The sequence below is a fragment of the Syngnathus floridae genome, chromosome 6, assembly GCF_059516105.1.
Source record: "Syngnathus floridae isolate MCC-2025c chromosome 6, RoL_Sflo_1.0, whole genome shotgun sequence".
Taxonomy (NCBI): domain Eukaryota; kingdom Metazoa; phylum Chordata; class Actinopteri; order Syngnathiformes; family Syngnathidae; genus Syngnathus; species Syngnathus floridae.
In genome coordinates, this window is record NC_142418.1 from 15,126,655 (window position 1) to 15,145,218 (window position 18,564).

Sequence of the window (18,564 nt, forward strand, 5' to 3'; positions counted from 1 at the left end):
TCACTCCATCACTCTGTCACTATCACTCCATCCATCCATCCATCCATCCATCCATCCATCCATCCATCCATCCATCCATCCATCCATCCATCCATCCATCCCTCCATCCATCCCTCACTCCTTCTATCCATCCATCACTCCATCCCTCCATCCCATCCAAAATATTCAAAAACAAATCCATGAACAGTCGATTGTGATTCTGCAAGAGCCGAACAATAAAACAAGTAGTTCCGATCTCCGGTTTCCGCTGTTGTCATATTTTCAAAGTGTGCCACGTTTGTTTGTAATGCTTCCTTCTGTATTCTGTGCACTGTACTGAAGTGCACATCTCACTAAAATTGAGGAAGTGCTACTGTTCTCTACATCACATCCTCTCCACTGAGTGTGTGGCTTCACTTTTAACCTGCTGACATTTTAGTTTTTTGTAAAAAGCGCTTGAGTGCTGACAGAGCTCTTCATCGGAAAACACAAGAAATTGAACTTGAACGTATTTATTCATCCCTCTGCTTCTTCTCGGAAGCCGTAAGCCATCGGGGGAGGTAAGCAGCTTGAAAAATTGATTTTTTTTGTCGGTAATCTTGTTTGCTGAAGAAAACGAAGGAAGTCAGAGACCTCACATAGACTGCAAAAGAGGATGTGAAGGTCTGACTTGTCACCACGAGTTACTTTCATGTGTTTGTCTCATATGACACATGAAGGAAGAGAGCCTCCATTCACACATACTCAAGTCAAATGTTTGGACTGGTTTTCATTTTTGAAGCTGAGAGGACCAAAAACTTTTGTTCAAAGCAACCTTTGAAATAAAACGCAGACTGGACTTTGCTGTTCTCACCACATTTTGCAGAATTGAGAAAAAGAAATCCTGCATAGTTATGAATTTTGCCAAATGCTTTTATTTTTTATATATATATATTATTTTGAGCTCTTTAAAGAAAGTCCGTTTGAAAAAAAAAAATAGGCAGTTCTGAATGATTGAACGAACGTTTGTATGAAGTCTTGCCAGAGAGGGCGCTATGGAGGCGGATGTGGCTCAGGCCCACAATGAACAAGAAGACAGATGTATGGATGCTGAATGCTTCCAGGGTAAGTAAGTCCCTTTGGATTCTATCAGTAGTGAGGAGAAGCTGATGGAAAATGATTGAATGAAGATTAGCTGGTTGCTATCACCGACTACATCATGTTTATTATTTCATCTCATGTAATTTCTTCTTTGTATTGACTGATGTTATATTATTTATCATTAATTTAATGTGCCTGTCCTCCAAACAGTTGCGAAAACAAAAATGATCCAGCCGACGTCTCTGAAAGACCCCAAACTGGAGAAGCTCAAGGAGGTACGTTTGCTCTCTCACACAGCGGTAAACCACTCTCACATATACCACTGAAACGCTCTCATTTATACATAACTCTTATGCCCCCCTCACACTCACACACTACTACCTCACACACACACTTTTGAAAATACTCTCACACACACTACTGGAACACTCACACTCTCACACAAACTCTCACACACTACCAAAACACTCAAAAACGACTGAAATGACGAGAACACTTGAGGTTTGCCGAGAAATGCGTTCCACAGCCTGCATGAATCACACGTTCTTGGAGCTGGCAGGCAGGCAGTCAGGTGGAAGGTTGCCTGAAATTTTAATGAAGGTAATTATGGGAGGTAGATCACAAGTTGGGGGGGCAGCTTGACAGGCTCTTGTGGATGACAGCCTCCCCCCACCACCTCGGAGAAAGTGTCTCATGCAAGTGCCAATGAAGGAATAAGCTTCTTTGTATGTTGTCAGATTGAATATACATAGAGGAGTTCCTTTGCTTCTTTTTCCATTTGGTTTTATCTCGGAAAATTAATTAGGGCTATCAAAGAGCTCAATGCAGAGAGATGAAAGAAAGCGTCTGTTTCTGTCTGGCCAGGCACTGGTGGATTGGATCAATCGCACTCTGAAAGAAGAGCACATCGTGGTTCGGAGTCTGGATGAGGATCTGTACGACGGGCTGGTTCTTCATCATCTCCTCGGTCAGTTTTCAAAAACATCTGTTGTCTTTTTGGGATTTTTGTTTTCAACGTATTTCTTCATGAGATTTAGAATCATCTAAAAATTTTTGTTTCCCGCAGGCAGGTTGGCCGATGTGCACTTGCCCTTGGAGGAGATTGCGCTGAGCAGCTCGGCTCAGATTCGAAAGCTGGAAGCCGTCATGGAGGAGTTGGACAAGAGACTGGACCAGCCGGACACCAATTGGGACGTCAGCTGTGAGTCACGATGACAAACAAACAATTCGCCGCAGAATTGACGTCCATTGAAAGGAATGTATTTTTAGATCCAATTAAAAATACTTGAAAAGGTCCATTTTCCGTAATTGAACTGCCGTTCTTTCAGTGATCCACAAGAAAAACCTCCTGGCCACTCTCCATCTGCTGGTTGCCATGGTGAGACATTTCCAGCCCGAGCTGGAGTTGCCTTCTGGCGTGAAGGTTCAAGTTGCCGTCGTGGAGGTAAGTCAGCACCTCCGGCTCGAAAAAGTTCCGGGTCGAGCGTTGGCTCACACGGATATCCGTGCAGGTGAGCGGGAAGGGGATCCGATCAGATGTTCAAACCGAGGTTCTGACGGAAGAGAGGTGACCACCACTCTGAAGTTCTGGTTATCTGAGGAGAACATGACATTGCTTCTTGTTTTTGTTTCCAGCAGCGATTCAGAGAACCTCAGCAGAACCGATGGTGAATATCGTTCCTAAAATTATTATTTTTTTATTTATAGTTGCCCCACTTTAAATTCAAACACTATATTGGTACTTTAAAAAAAAAAAAGACGAAGTGCTCGTCTTAATGATGCGCTTTTGTGCTCCACCGTGCAGGGGACGCTAATCGCGTGGAGCAGCTGCTGAAGATGGAGGCTCACAAGGTCGCACTGGTGAAACAGGTATGGAAACAAGGACGAACGAGACGAGGAAGAGAGCAAAGGTGCCAATTTACAGAAAGCTCCAGAGGCACTCAAGTGTTGGAAAGGCAATTAAGCAGCGTTCTCGTTGGACTTTTGCTCTTTAACCCTCAGGCCTTGTTGGGTTTTACGAGCCTTTGCGCATTTTAATGGCACAAAGTTTTTCGGGCCCACCTTGTGTGAACCGTGTTGCAGAACGCGGCGTTCTGCATCTAGAATTTGGTGTCCAACAAAACAGCCAGTTTGGTTTTATGACATTTGCATGCACACAAATCTTATGGTGCTTAAAAATGAGCAGTAGTGTTAAAACAAAATGTCTTCCCATGTTTAGGGACTGCTGGGCTTTGTAAACAGGAGCATGGCCAGCCTGGGTCTGCAAGTGTCCGACTTGGATAAGCAGGTACAAACGTGACGTGGATCACGATGGAATGGACTGTAATCATTTCGTTTTGTTTTGGTGCAGTTTTCTGACGGTGTGATTCTGCTGCTGCTGATTGGCCAACTCGAGGGTTTCTTCATTCCTCTCTGTGACTTCAGTCTGACCCCCGTCGACCACGCACAGATGGTACGATCCAAATTGCCTATTTCATGCGGGTTATTCAATGAGTCAGGTTTTGGAATCGGCCTGATTTTTTTTCCCCTTGTAGCTGCACAATGTGTCACTGGCCCTGAGCCTCCTCACTCATCTGGGCCTGCACGTGTCCTCAATTCAAGCAGGAGGTGACGTCACAACACGCTTACATCATGCCTTACAACTCGCACGCATGTAACTGCAACTAAAATAGTCATTCTTCCCAACTACTCCCACTTTGTCACACATTTCATTTGAGGGGGCAGAAATTCGCCACCTAGTGGCAGTTTATTAGTACTGCTACAAATAACCACGCACGCGTTAATGTTCAGTCTGACGTCATGTGCTTGATTGTAAAGCCCAAGCAATGTAAATAAAAAGAAAAAACCTAACGTGTCAACGTTTTCTTTTTAGATGTCGTCACTCAGGACGTGGCAGCCACCCTGAAGGTCCTCTTTGCTCTTTTTAACAAGCACGCAAGGCAAGAAGAGAAGATGGCTGCCAAATCTATCTGAGACTTTCATTTATTGCACTCAAAATGAACCTTATTACCCACCCAAGAAACTTTGTCTGCACTTCCTTTGCAAAGCAATACGCAGCTTTTGTGGGCTCGTCTTACTTTTGCACACAGAAGTCCATCAGAAATGCATTAGGGCTGTAATACGAGATCTGCTACTTACATGGGTCAATACCACCACAATGGGTCTGTCAGACCCCCCCGAAAGTTGATATTATCCTTGAATTTTATCGTCTTTGTATTAAGTAAATTTTATGATGTAATGAATGAATATTCGCCAAATACTTCGCCATTTTGCAATCAGACATTCAATTGGTTATTTCAATGTTTGAGCCAGTGGCCACTTTTACCAAACAACATAAATCTTAATGCGATGAAGCAGATCAGCGGATGGACTTTAATGGACTTTTAATAGACTCACCATGGCAGGATGTGGCCAAGGGCTCCTCAATGGCAGGAAATGGGATGGTTTGTTTTCTTCGTTTGGGCGCTGATGGATGACAAATAGATGTTTCGCGCACACTTTACTGGCACACAGGAACGGAGGCAGCGTGATTGACAGAAATGGAATGAGATCAGCGCCCCTGCTAGTTCGGGCTTGTTAACGGCGTGCTAACAAACTTTCGGGTGGTCACATGAAGAGCAGACAGGTGACGGGAAGTCACGTGACACGCCAGTAGAAATTATCTATTAGTTATTATCAGGAGAGTCCCCAAGCAAAATACACGATGTTTGGCTTTGGGAGTGACAAATTAGATACTCATGCGCAAATGAAAGCAATGTTTAAAAAAAAAAAAAAAAGTGAAAGGATCTTGAGATTAAAAAGTATCACAAAAAAAACACCAAAATCCTATGGAAACAATTAAAAGTGTAAAACCGAATAATATTTAAAATACTTGAGAGGGAGGGGAAAAATCAATATAAATTAGATGAAAAATATAACATATTTTTGGGGAAAAAAATCAGGAACAGATAAAATTGAAAAATATCAGTGAAAACTACCACGAGATAAAATAATGTTAATAATAGTGGACACACAGAGGGCTCCTGAACACGGTGTAAAAGATAAAACTTTATTTGTCCCTGTTGTGACGATACAAAGTCAACAAGTGCAATCAACTGAGAACGGCACGCGACAGTCTAGCTAGTCGTCAACACGGTGGACGGAACGCACACTTACCACTCTCGCAAAAGTATGTGTACAGGTGGCTATTCAACTGTAAGGCAACGGTTACCATGACGACCCGCGGGTCAGACGAGCGTTCCCTTCTATTCACCCTCGGTTTAGTTTGCAGGGAGCGTCACATCACGGCGGGGTCACAAAAAACAAGAAAATGGGAGAAAGGGAAGCGATGATACACTTTACATCATATCCCAGAGAGAACACAATCTTTTTGCCTACTTCAGGAATCTTCTTTAGGATTGGCAATTAATTAAATTCCCAGCAAAATAAAAGTTACCCCGATTGAGCCGGGAACAGAGGCGGCAGCTGCGAAGGCAGAAGAGCAAGGGAGCGTGAATTAAAAGCACCGCTGATCCGCAGGCCAATTATTCCTCCCGTGTGTTTAAATGTGTTGGCGTGGCTGTGAAAGCGTGCGGCGCCGGGCAGCCAATTAAACGTTCGCCCCTCCGATGGGACTCAAGTCGCCGCTAACATCCCGACCGACAAACACTGATATTATTGCAGATAACTCCAGGAACAACGCCGCGTGTAGTCGTTAAAGTTTTAGAACGACAACCTTAATGTCATCTGCAGAACAGCATCTCTGTTGTTGCTATGGTGACACAGCGTGACCTACTTTAGTAACCGTGGAGGATTGCGGATGCGTTATTATTATTATTATTGGAGTGTACAAGTCAAGAAACAACATTGTTAGTCAAATGGCATCTATGCTCAAGTCATTTTAACTGTCAAGATGCCGAGACATTTTTTTGTTTTCTTGCTGGTAATTGGGTGACTGTAAATTTTCAGTTTTCTGGAAAAAGGTTGCGCCGAGGTAAGGGTCCTAGAATTTTATTTTTTTAAATTTGAGCTAAGAAAATAATAATATTGTTAGTTTGAAATATTTATATGCAAAGTCCACATTTGCGAGCATTTTGTTTCCATTTAGAAAACAACAAAGATGATCAAATTTTGAAAAAAAATCTAATTTTGAGAATTCATTTACAATCTTTAGTCTAAACCTACCAGAACAGAAAAAAAAATGTTTTTAAATCCCTCCCAAAAACTGTAAATATAATTACATTTCATGTTTATCTGACAACTATAAAATTTTAGTTTCATTTTAATTCTATACAAAAAACAGCATAACATTTTTAATTTTGTTCTCCAAAACAAAACAAAAAATTTCCACAAAATTTATATATATATTTTTAATTCTTACTGAGAAGCCTGGAATTATTTTACTGCATTTTGCATGGGGACAGATTGTTGTCACAACATTTATGAAAAAAGTCAGGTATGCAAAGCGATCTTTGAACAAAATCCTACTAAATTGTCATTTTGCATTTTGTGTGTGTGTTTGTAGCACTTCTTTGCACCGTGATACCTTGTCATCCTTCACTTTACTGTACATTATTGCTGACAATTAACTTTTGATGTTTAATTTGATTAATGGGCGTGTATTTAAACTCCTCAATGGTATAACGTGCATTGTATTGCTCAAGGAGTGGTTGTTGATGGAGGTTACCATGGCAACTAGGCTCCAAATGGATTGCTTTGGGGGTCCCTGATGCTCACTACTGCTTCACTTGAGATAACCTTTTTCAAAAATGTCGTCGAGGAATGTGATGGAATTGTTTACTATTGTAATTTATTATGAACAGATTGAACACTATTTTTTTTTTTAATGAGTTCCTCTGAGGTTTTACTTGTTTGCAGACCCTTTGCTTTCATTGTAGGTCTCCCCCCACCCCTGCTCTAAAACAATAACAAACACCGATCACACGTGAAAAATCTACTGATATTTTTAGAGCTACAGCAGGAAAAGCGGCGCGTCTCCATCAAAAAATGTCGTTGCCGTGCGACTTCGTGTCCCAGCAGGAAACGAAACACAGCTACGTGAGATGCTCAGCATCGACCCAACCAATCACGTGTTCTCCAGGGGTCGCCGCTCATTGTGTGACTATCACGGAAATAAAATCGCAAACCGTGTCTAACAGCTACGCAACACAAAGTGACACAGTCTGAGAAACATTTCAGATTGGAAACCTGCCAATGTGACGGCGTTATCCTCAGTCGCTCAGCTCAGAATGGCCGCCGCTCTCTCAGCTGGCTTGTTAAACGCGGCCGCTGTCAGTCCACGGCTGGCTTGTGCTCATCAGAGGGTGAAGAGGGCGTCCCTGCCAAAGACTTCCTGGAGGCTGCCAATGTAAGTGTGGATGCAGAGCGTCTGTAAGGTGGGTCGCCTCCTCCGGGTCGCCTTTGGGAAACGGCGAGCTACTTTTCTGCTCTGTCCAAAGTGGAAAACGAAAACACAGAGTTGGGATGGGCAACTGAAACGATGCAAGGGGCAACAAGTCCCATTAGTTCTGATAATTTATAAATTCATTTAATTTCTGCAGCTACTAAATTTCTTCCTCTTTAAATGTCTGAACTAAAATTGAGAAGATATGCCCATTATCTTTTAATGCTATCCAGGAACCTTCGTGAAATGTCTCCAGTAAATTTTCATTATAACAAATCCAGCCTCCATAGAGACCAAGTCAAAAATTGCTATAGCTGACTATATTTCAAGTCACCAAGGCTGAGTATTGGGCTAAATTTTCAATTAACAATAATCATGCCTCAGATGAACCTCATAAGCTTCAATATTGCTACTTCAAAATTGGCAGTAACAATCACATCACCATTCGCCACATGATGCACAGTGACGGTTTCAACACATTTAAGCTCAAACAGCAACATTAGGAGGTTCCAAAACAAATTCCACATTTAGCTAAATTTGTCACTCACACATAACAATTTTATTTCTGGAAAATCGCCAAAGGTGAGTTATATACTTTTTTACTTGACTTTTTTGAAAAGCAATTGTATTTCAATAACCTATCAAACCAGCTGATGATCTAAAGTGAGGCTGTGTGAAAAGAAAATCCAGGTTCCACCGAGATTTGAACTCGGATTGCTGGATTCAGAGTCCAGAGTGCTAGCCATTACACCATGGAACCACATATACATGACCCTGAAGTTAATCTTCCATACGCTCTACTTTGTGTGAGATGAACCCATTGAATCGCAACCTAAAGTTTTGGCAAAGAAAGGAGTGAAAGTTAGTGAACATGAAAGACATTGTAATGCAGCACTCTCTGCGTGTGATAACATCCAATAAAAGATGCGAAATATTCAAATCCGCCTGCTCGCGGCAAAGCCAGAAGGGATTGATTTGGAAAGCACCTCGACTCGTTTTTCCAGGCTGCATCATGGCGTTAATTAACTGGCACCACATGGCCAGTGTTGACACGCTTTGGCGAGGTCTTGGCGCGTGGCTCTCGATTCGCATGCTTACATCATTTTCATTATTTTTGGTGTTAATAACCCAGCCGAATGAAATAGAGAGGGACGCTTTGAAGATGAATCGGGGAGGGGAAAGAGATGTGACTCAAGCCAGAATTAAAACATGGAGCATGCAGTACTTTCACAAGGCTGAACAAATATGTGCCTTAATCTATCAACTCAAGATGTCAAGTAAACAAAAAACTTTTATATAGACTACTCAATACCATAGATTATAAAATAAACACATTGTCTTCGTAGAGACTGCCAAAAATTGCCCAAACTTGGTCAATAAAGCTGATTTATTGATAACAAAAGTCAACACTCAGATCAATTTACCGCTCAGCACTCCTTACAGTCAGAGGTTGCACTCGGAACAATTAAGAGTCACCTAAACCTCGGGTTACTTGTCCAATTGAGAATTACTTTTCCTTGGATAACACCAATGATTATATAGCAACATGTAACATGGGTAGAGCGTTTGAAACATTATACAGCAGTGTTGCTACATGGTTCCATGGTGTAATGGTTAGCACTCTGGACTCTGAATCCAGCGATCCGAGTTCAAATCTCGGTGGAACCTAGATTTTTTTTTTTACACAGCCTCAGTTTAGATCCTTCCATCTGTGGTCCCTTCTCAAGGTTTCTCATTTTCCCCTGGCAGGGTTTTTTTGAGTTTTTCCTTGCCCTTTTGGGAGCTTATGATCAGGGGATGCTTTGAGAATAATTGTCAATTTTTTGGCTATGTGAAGCCCTTTGAGACTGTTTGTGATTTAGGGCTATACAAATAAACTTGACTTGACTTGACTTGACTAGATCGTGACCTGGTTTGAAATACAGTTGCTTTTCAAAAAAGTCAAGTAAAAAAGTTAAAGTACACAACTCACCTTTGGCGAGTGTAAGTAGTGAGAGATTGTAATATATTTAGTTTAACGGCAAGCATGGAAAGCATTCAAGTATCTAATTTAATCACATTTCTGTTGACAGACTTAGGTAGTCTCCGTAGAGACTGTCAAAAATTGCCATAGCTGACTATTTCAAGTCATCAAGGCGGGGTATTGGGTAAAGTTTTCAACTAGCAATAATCACGCCTCGGATAAACCTCATAGGCTATGATACTGCCACTGCGCAAAGCTAAAGAATTATCCATCCGGACAGTCAGGTCACCAACCCGCATACGTTCCACAGTGACGGTCTGCATATGTACATAATAACAGAAAACAACCTCCACAAATTCCACATTATTAAAATTCGACAGACACACAAAACATTTACATTTTTGGCAAAATGCCTCTAAACACGTTGACGTTCTATACCTTGTGAATATTAAGGAGTACTGCGACGCAATGCATTATGGGCTTTCGATTCCCCCACAAAACGAGGGGTCGTGCATTTTACCTGTTTCAATGGAAACTCCAACGCTGACAATGAAACACCAGCTCATATTTGTACCAAATACAATAAGCAAACACATATTAGATGCAATGCAATGTGGGACTTAATTAAAGATTACGTGAGTGACGCTACGCGAACATGGGATGTCGTCATTTCCCCAAGACACAGCCGAAGCTTGGTGACAATCATTCAGCTATTATGATATTGTTAACAAGAGTACTAGTCTCCATAGAGACCGACAAAAATTGCCATAGCTGACTATATTTCAAGTCATCAAGGCGGGGTATTGGGTAAAGTTTTCAACTAACAATAATCGCGCCTCGGATGAACCTCATGGGCTACGATACTGCCACTGCGCAAAGCTAATGAGTAAAAGGCGCTAAACGTCGGAGTCATCATCCAGCGTACGTACCACAGTGACGGTCTCCATATAAAATGAACTCCGCCTATGTGCAGTTAAACTGCACTTAGTGCTCGACTTGAACGAAGCAAGGCTTGGAACAATTCATGTCGTGGTTAACATATTTTTTTATACTCTTTTGTCAATACGGTCTCTAAAGGGCAAAGGCCGTCAACAGCGTGAGTTAGCATATGTTCACTTAGCGAAGCTTAACGATGCTTCCTTTGGCCCACTTTGCCATAGATCAGCTTCCTCAGCCATCACCCACTTTTTATAGCCTTAAAGCTGCCTCGGCGGGTCGGAAGGATTGATGAGCGCCGTCGCCCTGAGCTGAGCCGCTGCCTAATGAGGAGACCCCGCGGACGTGTTCCCTCTTAGTTAAGCGTCTCTTCGTAAGGCAGAAGAGCCCCTTGCGCGGCCGTGGGAGTCATTTGTCAAAAGCGGCTACGAGAAATGATGGCGGCCCGAGTGAAACGGACCGACGTGTGGCAAAGTGAATGAGAAATGGAACGAGCGGGACGCAAACGCGCCTTTCTTCAGTATGATTGCATCGCTTCCGGCGCCGAGGCTCCTGAAAGGATACGACCGGATCCCTCCCGTGGTGCTTCGTTCACGTTGTAAATCATCTCATGCTAACAATGCTCACGCTAGGCCACGGACAGATTAAAAAAAAAAAACTGATGTGAGATAGCATGTTACTCATTTTTCCTGATTAATAACGAGCTGGCTAAGGAACTATCTTCCGGGAAGCTATTTTTAAGCGCAGAGCGGAAGAGGAATATTAAAAAAAAACACTGACCATGCGCTGGACGTGTTGTAGGGCAGCAGCGTGGGGCTGTGGCTCTCCCCTCGGAGACTGTGTCGGGGTTGGTAGAGGCCGGGCGCGGCGGGCTGAGCCTGGCTTTGGTTCTCGTCCAACGTGGAGCGCTGCCACTGACTGCGGGCTTTTTTCAGCCAGCGACCCCCCAGGCCCCATTTCTCCAAGTAGACCCGGCACAGCTCGTAATTGACGGCCGAGTAGTAGAGGAAGTCCAGGGCCAGCAGCACCATGACGAAAAAGCCGTAGATCCACACTCCCACCAGCGCTGTGTAATTACTGCGCACAGATGGACACATTGACGCTGCCTGTTTAATGGAGCGGATTAAGCAAAAGTGACATTTTAACGGCTTGTGTACAAATAGCTGGATAGCCCGGCGCCACCCATCAAGTGGAAAATTGAACATCGCAGTAAATCTTTGGTAACTCATACGCCTATTTCTGTCAGCGAGCCATTTTGAATTTCTCCAGCCATCAGGTCAAAGTCAAACGGTAAGCAGAGCTGCAATGACTTTTATTCGGTGGACGAATTAGCGTTAGCTTCTGGAAAGTGGCACTAACCCTGCCGAGCTTCGAGGCACACAATTGAGTTTTCGGAGTTATTCGATTAATCGTCGAGGCCTTAAAATTAAATGACGTCTTTTTGGCAAACTCCACACAAAGCTTGCGAGAGCGGCGCTTAATGCAAGGCTTGCGTTTAAGTCAAGGTGAGGACAAGCATACAAAAACACGCAAACACATCGATCCGACTCGATCGATCTTGACCTTGCGACGGAAGCAAATGTTATTCCATATTCAACACGGCATAGAAAGAAGAACGGCGGGAACAACGTTCGAACGAACAGACTGTCGCTCGATTGCGTAAGAATCGACACTGAGCCTTGAATGGCGTAAAAGGGAAAGTTGAAGAAATTGAAAGTATGAAGGACATTCCTGCTTAGGCACAAGTGCACTCTGAGACGCTATTTCATTTGAATGAAAATGTTTTTCTGAAGGAGTGCGTATATCCGCTAAGGCCACTGTAAAATAAATTGCTTTTGCCCCTGCCGTGCTTAACACATCTGCAACAATACGTTACGCTTCATGTTCCAAAATCCAGCCCTTGTCCTCGTTTGGATGCAGGCCTTTTTTTTTTTCTCGATCCTGCTCGCTCTGAGACAAGACAGGAAACAAAATAACCTCCGAGGACTTCTCATTTACAGAGTGCGGAATGAATATGAAATGACTTCGGTGAAAGAACTCTACCAAAATCCAGCACTAGAGTATCCCAAGTTTATACATATATATGTATATATTTTTTAAATATTACATTTTATATATTATATTATTATATTTTCAATAAAAAAAAATTCCTGCCTCCAAAAGGTACGTCATGGATGAATTATTTTTGACTCACTTGTGTGAATAGCCATGGGAGGAGGTGGTGAGGTTGATCTGCATGAGCACCTGGAACTCGGTGTCATTGCAGCAGTACTTGAAGGCCGTGTTGTTATGGTGGCAGCAGAACATGTACGTCTTGTTGTCCGACAGCCGGGGGCAGTGAAAGCCAAAGTGGTAGCGCCCCTTGTGGTCCGAATAGGGCTCGCACACTCGGTAGTGAGCTGACAGTGCTGCAGCGGAGGTGAGAAGGGGAGAAAAAAAAAAAAAGCATCAAATGTCTCCTTTCTGCTCAGATCAATCCATGTTTGTGTTTGCTTTGATCGCCTGAGCTCAAAAAGAAGCCGAAGAATGAGATGAAGGTTAAGTGCAGATGATAACAGATCAGCATTTGAAAAAATTTTTTTAAAAAAAAGGCCATCGCTTTTAGGTTCAACCATCTTCAGACCCGACGAGGACAATGAAAGAAAAGCGAACAGAGCGGCGAGCGGGCGCAGCAACATAAAACGTTCGCTTCCACCTTCACGCTGGCTACGTGTGTTGCGGACGATGTAACCGGACTCATTTGCAGCTTTGCGTCTCATAAATCGTGCTGCATAAAAAGTGAGCTGAGCTGGCAAAAAATTGACAATAAATTCTAATAAGGATTAAAGGGAGTGTCAAATTGGCTGCTTCAATGGACAAAGGGTCTTTTGTAACTGACCTGCTTGATTTCTGAACACGCTGTAAAATTTGGTTTATAAAATATATATATATTAAAAAATATATATAAAAAAATGAAAATATGTAAAATAAAATCGATTAAAAAGAACTTTCACACAAACTTTCTGAACACGCTGTAAAATTTGGAAACATTTATAAAAAAACAAAAATATATCAAATCAAATAGATGAAAAAACTTGGAGGAAAGTAAATCCTTTCAAGTGATTTTCCTATTATTTTTTTGGGGCCATGACGTCTGGCATTAGTGCCACTAAAAACTGAGTATCTTCAAAAGTGTAGACCTGCAGTGGACAGCAGCAGGAAAATGACCGTCAGGACATTCAAGGACTGCCGACTGGTGATAGTCATCTTCTCGCGCTCATGTGGAAAAGGAGGAGGGAGGCAGGCTGGCTTGGCTGGTGGGGGGGCTCGGGCTGCTGCTTCAGCTTGTGCTGGACTTGGTCGTCCCGTGCATGCTGAGAGCTCCTCTCACATGCTTGATGATGATGCTGCTGCTGCTGGAAGTCAGGAGCCCTGATGGGAAGAAGATATTCACACAAAGAGGAGAGTGAGATATTCTCTTTGCTCTTTCTCCACAAGCGACCACATGCTGGACCGCTTTACTGACCGCGATTTGTTCTAAAATCTTTCTTCTCCGCTTTATGTGACCACAATTTGTTGTTTTTGGGTGAGCTGGGTATATCTGAAAATGTTATGTAATACAATTTACATAATGCCGGCCTCAGTGAGAGACACCCTGCTATTGAACTGACAGGTAAGCAGAGCTGCGCACGGCTAAAGCGATAAATGCTTCCTTCTTCCATGTGCACGCTAGTTAGTTGTTAGTTGTTGTGACTAATTAAGGAGTGCCCAGACTTTCATTTTGGGCTTTTGCACCAACACTTGCCGCATTTTTGTCACCCTGAGAAAAAAAAGCTCCATGTGGAGGCAAACGGGTAAACTCGCCGCGGCGGTGGTTTGTTTTGGAGCACCAACATCGCACGGAGGAGGGGGGAGCGGTTACAAGTGATGAGAGCAAAGACAGGAAGTTAAAAAGATTCTCTGAGGGAATATTTTTAGGAGGTCACCAAGGTCCAGTTTGTATTTTTTTTTTTTCTTTTTTTTTACAGACTTGGCTGGCGGTAAAAGGGATGAGGAAGCAACGGTCACGTTTACATGTCAAAAGATTGAGACTCAAGAATTGGAAGAATGGCGGCTGCTAAGTTCTGAGAGCTCGTACTTGAATTCCGATCTCAAGGCACAACGACTGTATTCATATTTTCATTATGTCCTATCGGGGTGGGAAGTAGAAGCGCCAATCAGTCATTTTTTAAAGACTCACACAGCAGCGAGCACAAAGTGAAATGTGGCTCTGCATGACTTGGAACGCTAATGAAAAATGTACGTTATTAATTGATTAATTAATTAACTGTGAAGGAAATTAAAGTTCGACCTGCGCTAGCTTCCACTTATCAAAAGAACAGGAGCCGAAAGCTTCAATACACACATCGGGCTGCTCGTCTTATATTTAAAAAGCACGCTAGATTGAACGAGCTGTTCCCTCTTCTAAAAGCCAGCTGATGTCCCGGGAGACAGGGATATTTTTTCCCACTCTTTCCCTCTCTGCCAATCCATCCGTTCTAATTTCAAAACGAGTCAAAGAAATATCCAGGAAGCCACTTTTCTAGCATTTTGAGATAAAATGTGAAATCAGGATCTGAAATGTACTGGATTATTTTGGTGTTTGCTTGTGACGGAATAGAAACAGGATTAAGAATCAAAAAGACTCGAGCCTTTTTTTAGTCTGCAGAAGGCTGGAAATGTTTCCACCGTAAATTAACCAAAACTGAAATAACAAGGCAGGGCCATGTTTGTGCTTGTAAATTCATTTTCAAGACAGGAGGATTAAATGTTGCACCAAAATGTAAGACATTTTTCTTCTGTGCTTTTGATAAATAATAAAGGTGTGAGCGACAAAACTAAAAGGCTGGCTGCGATGAATAAATAATAATTGATGGAAAGCAAAGGAGTGTCTTGTCAGACATTGGACTTTATATTTCAACACGTACAATCGGCACCAGAAGGTACTTTTGTCATCCCCGCATGTTCATGTTAATCAAACCTCCCCGTCTTGCCGCGGTGCGATGATTGGTGCGCTCTTTAAGCGCCTCGGCGGCACCAGCGGTAATTGCTCACTTCATATTTCTCGGTGCCAGCACAAGTGACCAATACAGACAAATAAATGCTTTTTGTTTTACACGCCGGGAGCTTGTTAAACTCGGTAAACGAGGCTCGACGAACTCCATGATAAGCGTTTTCATCAAAATAGTTTTCACGCAAGACTTTTGTCAGATTTTGTCTAAAAGGTAATCTAGTGTGATTTGTAGAAAAGAAAAAAATGTGAGAATGACTCAAAAGCTTTTATGTCCTAAGTTACAATGGAACCCCCCCACCCTGGAAACAAAAATGGTACAGTCCTGTCATCCTCCACCAACAAATGAACACATCCTTGTTAACGTTTCAACTTGATGTCATTCTTGCTAGTATGTGTGTAAAGTGATTTGGAAATGGGAGTCTTGAGCTCATACACTAATCAGTCTTCCTCAACGTGGAATCGTTAAAAGGAAGTGGAGGGCGTTAAACATCCTGGCGTTGTTCCATTAGGATATGAGCTCACGAAAGGGACATTGACAGGCATGACGTCATGCCGTATTCTTCAGGATGTCCGTGCAGCAGAGTGGAAAGCACTCTCGGCGCCGACAGGATATTTGAACGACGACACGGCGAAGAAGCAATAATCGATGGCCAGTCATCCATTTTCAAAAGCGCTTCCACTCAAGGTCGTGGAGGAGCTGGAGACTACGGGGGCGAAAAAAGTGCGCTTTGCACTCGACTGGTTGCCGGGCCATCTCGGGGGACAAATCGATACCGACAACCGTTTACAGTCACACGAGTGGGAACTGAGTTGAGACTCCGAGTATCAAAGTCAGGCACTATCGGAATAGTGAGGCCATGTTAGGATTTAATGTTCATTTCATTGAACATGAAATATTGATTAAGATTTGGAATAAAGTCACATCAATCACCAAGATATAAATTTCTCCAGATTTTACGGCAACCATAAAAGTATGAATCACTCTCCAGCAAAAGTTCTCAATGTAGTCCTCAGACGAAACTAAAATCGACACACCTGTCAGTCACACGTTAAAGAGCATCATACAAAAAAAATGATCATATTATGAAAGTAATTAAATCCACAAAGTTGCTTTTTTTCTTTCATTATTAGCTTCAGCATATTTTACAACGCGCAGGCCCCGACAGCGAGATTTATACGATCGGTCGGCTGAATAAATTTTCCACATCAAATATTCTAAATAAAGACCAGAGGCGGCAGATTGTTTTGGTCTGGTGGCTTGATGTTGCCTGGGAGACATTTACGTCACGCCAGATACGAGGAGTGAGTGTAACATCAATTAATTAGCGGTGTAGTAAAACGAGAGGTGTAAAAGGCGGAGAAAAAAAAGATAACGGAGGGGAGGGGGGCAACAAAACGGGGGTTGCCATAGTGCCAACGAGGCTGCATAAACGGGCTGGCTTATTGTGCACCGTAGACACCTCACTGCACGGGTGGCCTGTTTTGCTTTCACGCCGCTAATGGTTTGTTAGCTTTACGGATGCTAATAAAACTCGCATCTGCCGGCTGTATTTGTACCTGCTGAGAGCCGTCGCAGTGATGGAAGCCACTCGGCTGTTTTGATTTTGTCTGGCAAGCGCCGTCAGTGGCCAAGGCCGACCGGAGGATCAAAATGGATGTTTATTGTGAAAGAACGCACACGTCGCCAAATTCCATCATTTTGATATTCTCATCCAACAATCTAAATATCTTTCGGCACAGCTAAATATTTCCGCATCTCAGTCTAGGCAAAAGTTTCCTTCTTTCTCCTTAAGCGCACATGCACCATCCCTGAAACGATGATTCCTATTTCCATTAGTTGCCTTATCCGTGCACTTGAAAAATCAATCTCAGGAAATTTGAATCAAAAGTGAAGCGTGATATCCAGCTGTTCCACTCTGCTCCGGCGTAAACCGAGACAGTTGTTTAGATCTTTCCGGTCAGAAACTACCTGCTCTCCCTGCAGCACCTTATTTCCATTCAAATCAGTATTTGAAATGCATAGCGGGTGGGGGAGGGGGGGATTGCCGGAGGGGCGGGTTCTACATTTTCTGCCGATTCAATCCCATGTCACGACGTGAAAGTGTAATTATAGCAGCACACGCAGGAGGAAGCATTGTGGCGACAATTACTCGCCGTCTTCTTGCCTGAGATGTTTATGAATCATAAATCTGCACAACTTCTCTTAATCGTCAGCAAGCTTAAATTGAGGAAGCGCAGTTTTGCAGCCGTCGTTGATACAAATCACAGAGAGTCCCGACGTGCGGCTCCCGCCCACTCGGGGTCATGGGATGATGATTCATGAGAATACAGACATGCTTTGTTGGACTCAAATGAAAAACGCCTCAATAATTGTGCTACTGAGGAGCATCCAATAACTATCAAAGGGGTCAAGGCTGACATTCCACACCGGAACGTTCTGAGGGCCAATTGTGGAATTCATCAAGTAATACGACACGATTGGTTTCGACTCCATTTGCGAGGCAATATTTGAGTTCAAATATGCCGACAGCTATTTCCCTTCTCGCCAGCTCGTTTTGTCATCCCGCAGTCTATCGTCATCTATGATGCATGCAGACAAGCCCACCCGCTCGCTATCACACGGACACAAATCGCCATTATTTGCTCGGATTCACTTTAACACCCCAGCCGGCCGGGCCTTGCGCGATATCTCTCTTGGAAACCTCCCCCGATTGACATCCGCCTGACCCTGGATTTAAAATAGCACCGAAGTAACAGCCTGCTGGGAATTAAAAAAACATTAAAAAATTCTTATGACGTGAGGACACGGAACGGCAACAACAGAGCGGCTTTATCATCTTTGTTATTGTCCCCCTGTAGCCAACACAATCAAGTCGTTACGCAACACACGGTGACGCAGCAACGCTTAACGCTGAGAATACAAATGCGATCAAAAAAGTCAACAATCGTAACAGATCAATCCTGTCCCACAAGTCCAACGTTGCCATAGAAACCATTAACACCTTCCAAAATTTAAAGACTTCAGGGGAGACTAGCTTAAGACGATTAACCCAACAAGCTAGCAAGAAAACAATAAAAGCGGATCGCTTTGCCTCCACGTCGTTTTCCGAGGGCCGCGCGACCTCGCCGCAGTGACGCAAGGACCCCCGCTACCTTCAGAGCAAACCGACCGGGAACATTCCTAATATCCTC

At 43.2% G+C, this 18,564-nt stretch overlaps 2 protein-coding genes, 1 long non-coding RNA gene and 5 other non-coding genes across 16 annotated transcripts in view; 2 read left to right on the forward strand and 6 right to left on the reverse strand.

The window, feature by feature from the left end:
* Nucleotides 1-373: 373 nt before the first annotated feature.
* On the forward strand, nucleotides 374-4,337 carry parvg (parvin, gamma). 3 transcript variants are annotated; one of them, XM_088379281.1, is made up of 13 exons: nucleotides 374-539; nucleotides 995-1,083; nucleotides 1,270-1,334; nucleotides 1,924-2,026; nucleotides 2,126-2,260; nucleotides 2,388-2,503; nucleotides 2,571-2,626; nucleotides 2,695-2,726; nucleotides 2,864-2,928; nucleotides 3,278-3,346; nucleotides 3,410-3,511; nucleotides 3,594-3,666; nucleotides 3,932-4,337. In XM_088379281.1, exons 2-13 carry the CDS (start codon nucleotides 1,014-1,016, stop codon nucleotides 4,030-4,032), a joined length of 987 nt encoding a protein of 328 aa, XP_088235407.1. In that variant the 5' UTR covers nucleotides 374-539; nucleotides 995-1,013; the 3' UTR covers nucleotides 4,033-4,337. The 3 variants fall into 3 exon arrangements, with proteins under 3 accessions (XP_088235407.1, XP_088235410.1, XP_088235408.1); XM_088379284.1 differs by having other exon boundaries at nucleotides 2,698-2,726; XM_088379282.1 differs by having other exon boundaries at nucleotides 411-539; nucleotides 1,004-1,083.
* LOC148396804 (uncharacterized) lies at nucleotides 948-4,694 on the reverse strand. Its single transcript, XR_015859130.1, has 3 exons — nucleotides 4,456-4,694; nucleotides 2,345-2,654; nucleotides 948-2,258 (listed from the first exon to the last, which is right to left on the reverse strand). It is a non-coding gene; the product is annotated as an uncharacterized LOC148396804 (long non-coding RNA).
* Nucleotides 4,695-5,086: 392 nt separating this feature from the next.
* Nucleotides 5,087-18,564, reverse strand: part of shisal1b (shisa like 1b) — a 36,932-nt gene continuing 23,454 nt past the window's right edge. For all 7 annotated transcript variants that reach the window (XM_088379422.1, XM_088379426.1, XM_088379425.1 and 4 more), the window contains 4 exons: nucleotides 13,520-13,751; nucleotides 12,535-12,748; nucleotides 11,121-11,417; nucleotides 5,087-7,486 (listed from right to left, as the gene is read on the reverse strand). In XM_088379422.1, the coding sequence (XP_088235548.1) occupies nucleotide 7,486; nucleotides 11,121-11,417; nucleotides 12,535-12,748; nucleotides 13,520-13,586 (579 nt within the window). In that variant the 5' untranslated portion in view covers nucleotides 13,587-13,751 and the 3' untranslated portion in view covers nucleotides 5,087-7,485. The remainder of the gene's footprint in view (nucleotides 7,487-11,120; nucleotides 11,418-12,534; nucleotides 12,749-13,519; nucleotides 13,752-18,564) is intronic.
* LOC148396806 (U4 spliceosomal RNA) lies at nucleotides 7,723-7,863 on the reverse strand. The gene has a single exon (XR_015859286.1). It is a non-coding gene; the product is annotated as a U4 spliceosomal RNA (small nuclear RNA).
* trnaq-cug (transfer RNA glutamine (anticodon CUG)) lies at nucleotides 8,130-8,201 on the reverse strand. Its single transcript has one exon. It is a non-coding gene; the product is annotated as a tRNA-Gln (tRNA).
* On the forward strand, nucleotides 9,038-9,109 carry trnaq-cug (transfer RNA glutamine (anticodon CUG)). Its single transcript has one exon. It is a non-coding gene; the product is annotated as a tRNA-Gln (tRNA).
* LOC148396809 (U4 spliceosomal RNA) lies at nucleotides 9,524-9,662 on the reverse strand. Its single transcript, XR_015859280.1, has one exon. It is a non-coding gene; the product is annotated as a U4 spliceosomal RNA (small nuclear RNA).
* LOC148396810 (U4 spliceosomal RNA) lies at nucleotides 10,145-10,285 on the reverse strand. The gene has a single exon (XR_015859285.1). It is a non-coding gene; the product is annotated as a U4 spliceosomal RNA (small nuclear RNA).

Excerpts from the sequence above, each read along its gene's own strand:
- parvg (XM_088379281.1), top strand. The coding sequence starts at position 1,014 with ATGGAGGCGGATGTGGCTCAGGCCCACAATGAACAAGAAGACAGATGT. Across the intron at positions 3,347-3,409 it reads TGTCCGACTTGGATAAGCAG|TTTTCTGACGGTGTGATTCT; the intron begins GTACAAACGTGA and ends GTTTTGGTGCAG. Across the intron at positions 3,512-3,593 it reads CCGTCGACCACGCACAGATG|CTGCACAATGTGTCACTGGC; the intron begins GTACGATCCAAA and ends TTCCCCTTGTAG.